The sequence below is a fragment of the Asparagus officinalis genome, chromosome 8 (assembly GCF_001876935.1).
Source record: "Asparagus officinalis chromosome 8, Aspof.V1, whole genome shotgun sequence".
In the NCBI taxonomy this organism is placed as follows: Eukaryota; Viridiplantae; Streptophyta; class Magnoliopsida; order Asparagales; family Asparagaceae; genus Asparagus; species Asparagus officinalis.
The window spans coordinates 20,971,781-20,977,925 of record NC_033801.1 but is presented as its reverse complement, the minus strand read 5'-3'; the positions used below and the strand labels follow the sequence as shown (position 1 = coordinate 20,977,925).

The 6,145-nt window shown below is 33.8% G+C and overlaps 1 protein-coding gene across 1 annotated transcript; it reads right to left on the bottom strand.

Moving 5' to 3' along the window:
• On the bottom strand, window positions 2,893–3,338 carry LOC109822118 (cysteine proteinase inhibitor 1-like). Its single transcript, XM_020388283.1, has one exon. The coding sequence runs from the start codon at window positions 3,297–3,299 to the stop codon at window positions 2,943–2,945; it is 357 nt and encodes a 118-aa protein (XP_020243872.1). The 5' UTR covers window positions 3,300–3,338; the 3' UTR covers window positions 2,893–2,942.

The window sequence follows — 6,145 nt, the reverse complement described above, 5'->3', positions numbered from 1 at the left end:
AAAAACATCAAAACCTGAGAAATAGAAATTTGTTTAACACAGAGTAGTCGACTAATAACATGTGTAGTCGACTACTCCTTTCCTGGTGCGACTCACAGAATTATTTTCATAGCAGAGTAGTCGACTAATGTTCATATTAGTCAACTACTCACACTTAGTACAATTTTCCAGATTCTGGATAGGCTCAGAGTAGTCGACTACTAAGGGTAGTAGTCAACTACTAAGGCTGTTTTCTGAGTTTGTGTTTTGTATCTGTTTGAGATGTGTTCATGGGGTTCAAGTCGCATTCCTTTACATGTAAAATCATGAATACACAAGCACAATGTCGTTTGCACACACAGTACTATCCCAGAGGGGATTACATCAAGTGTTGGGTTGTTTATTGTGCATACACTTGTTGGATATCGTTGATGAGCACAGCTCAATTATATAGGATAGTGCATCGATATACTAGATTTACATAGTTTATACATAAAATGGATATCGTTGATGAGCTCGGTTAAGTACTACGTGGGGTAGTGCATCGATATTCCATTCATACATGCCATTGAGTCGGATTTGAATGCTTTGTTTAGCAGTTCGTCCGCACGAGGGTGCGATTAGGCTTGTGAGCCGTCTTTTTGGATACCTATATGATAGGTCATCCCGCACTCATGTTACGCACTGAGATCACGATGAGACTAATGAGCCATGTAGTTTCTTTAATTAGGATACCTACAGGATAGTCCGTTGCAAATGATGATGCTAAGTTTTAAAATCTTGTAAAGAGTTGCACTGAGATAGCTAATTGATAACCTGAGTCTTTGGTGGATGTCAGTTATGGATATGATTTATCATTGAGATATATGACCGAGATACTTTGCTCTTGAAAGTATTCAGGATTATATGTTAGTATTTATTCTATCTCCCTTGTGATAGTGGAGGATAATATAAATACGATGTATTGATATCTTTATTTTTTTTATTGCTTTCTTTATGTCTTAGTTGGGATCAATGATTAGCGATTCACAATTTAAGACATATGGTATATACATGAGGGTTTCTTTGTTTGGATTATTTCGCTCGACGTACCAGTCTCGTGTTGTGGGTTTCTAATTATTAATTTTATTTAGATTGTTTATTCTTAGTTCGGTATTAATGTTTAGATGTCTACAATTTGAGACATATGGTATATACATGAGGGTTTCCTTGTTTGGATTATTTCGTTCGACGTACTACGTATCGTGTTGTAGGTTTTTAAATGTTAATTCCACTTAGATATAGAGAAAATGATCTAGGTAGACTATTTTTAATGGATAAAGCCTCAACTCCGTCTAGTAGCTATTCCCCTAAGGGCGGATGGAGGTGATCTTACTGTAGCGCTCTGACGCTCTTTATTTGATTCTTTTTGTTGTTTTCTCTTCTTTCAGGCAATACAGAAGTTCGGAGAGCCGCTGGATGACGAAGTTCTTGCATAGTCGTCGTCACATGTGTTATTAGTAGAAGCTCCACAATAGATTTTTCTATGATTTCATTCAGACTTTTTAGAGTTTTATTTTCATATTGTAAAGTAAGTGTGCCTTAGTACGATTTTTAGTTGATTCATGCATGTTGAGAAGTTTTCATTATTTTAAGTATCAGATGTATTTCAGTTGAGACATGATTTTTATTTATGAGATATCTCTTTCTATATCATGTCTATTGTTTTTATTTCCTTATTTTGCATGTTTTGTACCTACACTTATATTTGATTCCACTAGAGGAAAGTACTGTGATTGGTGAAACATGTTATTGCATGGTATGAGTGCATGATAGGTTTAACATCTCTGAGTTTACATTGAATTACAGTCATATGTAAAAACATGGGCGTCACAAAAGGGCATACAGAAATATCGTTGGATGTTCTAATCTAATTTTCAAATCAGGAACTATCCTACCGTGAGTAAACAACTGCTGTTGATTGGACGATGACATGACCTTTATCCAACCTACTAATTATTGATACATGACAAGGTGAAAATATTTGATTTTAAAAAAAGTCAGAGGTTAAATGTAAGATTTTTATTAGCGGGCAGCATAGCCAGATTAGTTTATATATTAAACCAGAGTTTCTAATGTGCAAAAATTCTTGTGAAAGATAAAAAATGATTTTTCTTGTAAGATTTTATGGTATCTATCGTTAGATATATAATTGCTTAAGTAATTTAGTTATGGATGGTGGCACGTTATTTTGCAGATTCACGTTATAATACTCCCTCCAATTCCTCTAAATGATATTTGAAATTAAGACATGTTCCAATTACCGAGGTTTTTTAATTTTTCTTTTAATCATTCACATGGTTGGATAAAATGATGCAAGCTAGAGGGATATTTTTTGCTTATAAAAATTGAAGTTTATGCTGTTAGGAGGGTTTTTAATTTTTCTTTTAACCCTTCACATGAGTAGGTAAAATGATGTAAGCTAGAGGGATATTTTCACCGATGAAAATTGAAATTTACGCTATTAGGACTTAGGAGGGGGTTCTGATAAAATCTTAAAGTTGAAAAAAAAATTGTGATAGTTTGAAAGTCATAGAGATCATCTGATAATCGTCCAAAGGTTAGAGCTTAGAGGGTTTTCTCACATAGTGATATTTAGCCTTTTTGTTGTACAAAATAGTCAAAATATATGCCACACTAATTGCCGACGTCTTCTGAGCATCGCACGATTTGTTTATTCAAAGACACCGTCTAACAATTGTCCAAATAAACAAGGATCAAGATAAAGACCGAACTGCACAATCCATCTCGAAGAAGAAAAAAGAGGGGGGGAAATCTCCTAATTTAATTAGCATTCCAAAGAGCGCTGAATTTTGTCACCTCCTAATAAAATTAAATAAGCTTTACACCAAAAAATTATAGATACAAGCTATGAAGATGAAAAATAGAAATCTTTATTAGCACCATAGATTCCATCATCAAAACTAGCTCTTTACAGGCTTAAAGGAAGTAAGCTGCCTAAATTTCTCCCATTCCTTCTCCCAAACAATAACCTCATAATTCCGAACAACACCCTTATCAGACTTAGTCTCTATAACCAGCTTATAATTTATCCCGGCCACAACTTGAGTCTCTCCCTTCAGCACCTTGCTCAACGCAAGCTTAGCCAAACTGTTAGCGTTATTGTTGTACTCAGACACGGCGAAGTTCGCGATGTCGATCACATGCTTGTCGTTGAGGTTCTTTATCGGGGTCCAACCGCCAGCGAGGTATCGGACGGAGGCGGCCGAGGCCGAGACTGCGAGAAGGAGAGGGAGGAGGAAGAGGCCGAGAGTTTTCATGGTTAATGGTTGATGTCGGTCTCTTTGTTTTTGTTTTGGGGTTTGTGGTTTGTGAGCCTTCTGCGGTAACTGGATGCTTTTTATAATAGGGGAGGGTGTTTGAGGGGGACCCCCTCGCCAATTATAAATTTTATTATCAAGATGTACAATTAATGAATTTTATTACTAGTAATTGGTCATAATTATTACTAGTAATTGGTCATAATTATTACTAGTAATTGGTAATTGGCCACAATTATTACTAATAATGAATTTTATTACTAGTAATTGGTCATAATGAATTTTAAGCACATAAAATTAATGAATTTTATTACTAGTAATTGGTCATAATTATTATAGTAACAGGGCTGATTTTTATAATACTTGTTCAAAGCACATACACTAATGACCAATTACACAGAAGGATTTTTATAATATTATGAATTTTATTACTAGCAATCGGTAATTGGCCATAATTATAATATATTTATGAATTTTATTATCATTATAAATTATTAATATATTCTAGTCAATGACCAAATATTTTGGGAGAATAAAGAGAAAAATATACGTCTCATAAATTTCAAGGATCCAATAATTTTAAATAAAAGAATTTTCCTAAATAAAAGTATTTTTAATTTATAACTTCAAAAATTTTATTACTAAGATGATATTAATTATCAAACAAGCTAGTATTCTTTACAACATAATGATTCAATCCCTATGCATACTATTATTAATAAGGGTTTTTCTATAGAGTGCCCATGGGCACTCTATAAAAGATGAGAGGGATAGAAAGAAGTGAATTGTCCATGGGGCCTCCTGATTTGCACTAAATTCTATGGGCAATTCGATCATTTCTCTCTATCTCTCTCCTCTCTTATAGAGTGCCCATGTGCACTCTATAGAAAAACCCTATTAATAATTATATAGGATTGTACAATAATTTATTAAATAAATAATTTTACTACTTTATATAATTAATAATCCTTTATAGTAAACCATATACATTTATGCATTTTATTATCATTATAAATATAAATTATTAATATATATATTCTAGTGAATGACCAAATATTTTGAGAAGAGTTGCATAGTTAATGAGAGGTTATGAATTATTAGTTTTATAAATAACAATATAATTGTGAGTTATAAAAAAATTAAGAGGGTAAAAAAGGAAATTAAAAGTTTTGATATGGGTATTCGCTTTTATAAGTAGTTTAGATAGACTAGGTGTGTTGCACATGCATTGCACGTGATCAAATAATTTGATTATTTCATTCTAGTTTATGCCTTTATTTTTTTAAGAAACAGATTTATATCTTTTCAATAACTCATTTATGAAATAGTTCATGCTTACTATATAGTTTATTATGCGAATTAAGAGCATGTTTTTAAACCTCTACTTGATGATGATAACATGATGAAAACATTTTGTAAGACTAAGATCAAACTTGATAATGCATTGAATTTGGTTATCCCTTATAGATCTTATAAATTTGATGTAATAGACAAATAAAAGATTCCCACTTGTAATTTTAGAATTTTGATCTAACATTGCAAAGAACTTTTATGGTATATAGCAAATGCATAATGACTAATGTGATGAGAAATCCTTACTAAATTCTAACTTGACAAAATTCAGATGATCAACAAAAAAGATTAGTTACACGATCCAAACATCAGTTTAAATTGGTAAAACACTTCTAACCAAAAACTAGCTTGCGCCATCGCCGAGATTTCAATGGCGAGATCTAGGAAGAAGAAGAGTGCTAGCAAGGGTTCTCTCAACAAGGAGCTCCGTGATTCTCTGTTCTCTTATCCCTCATCATCTGGGATCTCTGCAAGTTCTGCTGGATTCTCTTTTGATGTTGAATCGGATGTAACAGTGAATCATCTCCCTCAAGAAATGGATAGCACTGGACCAAAGGGGGCTAAGAAGAAGGTATCCATGGATGAGATTCTTTTAAGAACAACTTCTTTGTCTGTTCCTCCTCAGCTTGGATCTGATCCTAGAATCTCTCATGAGCTAAGTAAATCCTCTTACTTCTTTGTCTGTTCCTCCTCAGCTTGGATCTGATCCTAGAATCTCTCATGAGCTAAGTAAATCCTCTCAATCCTGGGCTGATGTGATCCTAGAATCTCTCATGAGCTAAGTAAATCCTCTCAATCCTGGGCTGATGATTTTGAGGAATTTGTTAATTCTGATCTGATTGTTGATTCCTGTGTTGAGCTTCGAACTCCTGTTGTTGATCAGTCTAAATCAGTTATTGATTTTCCTAATCTGGATGGAAATTCTAATAAGAAATCTGCTGCAGTCTCTTATAATAAGAGCACGAATCTGGAGAAGGAGAATGAGGAAATTAAAATTCTTGAAAATGAAATTCAAGGGAATAAGCAATCTGAGGAAGTTAAAAATCTTGAAAATGAAATTCAAGGGAAATCTTTTGTTAGCTTATTCTCTGATAATAGGCAAGCTGGAAGAGGTCTATCCTTAAACTTTGCTCCTTCTTCCCAGGGAAATATAGTTACCTTTAATGAAGAAGAATGGAGGGAAGGGGAAATTTTTTGGAAATATGCTCTAATTGGACATGTAATTAGGATGAATGCCAAATTCAAATCGATGGAGACCTATGTTACTAAGCTCTGGGGAAAAATTTCCATCCCTAAAGTCTTTTTGATTAAACAAGGAGTATTTCTGTTTGAATTCCAAAATGAGAGCAGCATGAGGGGGATTCTTGAAGGAGGCCCCTGGTTCTTTGGCTCACGTCCTCTTGTGCTCAAGCCATGGTCTATTGATCTGGATGTTGAAAAACTTCAGGACCAGAAATATCCCATATGGGTGCAATTCCCTAATCTGAGACTGA

Excerpts from the sequence above, each read along its gene's own strand:
- LOC109822118 (XM_020388283.1), bottom strand. The coding sequence starts at position 3,299 with ATGAAAACTCTCGGCCTCTTCCTCCTCCCTCTCCTTCTCGCAGTCTCG.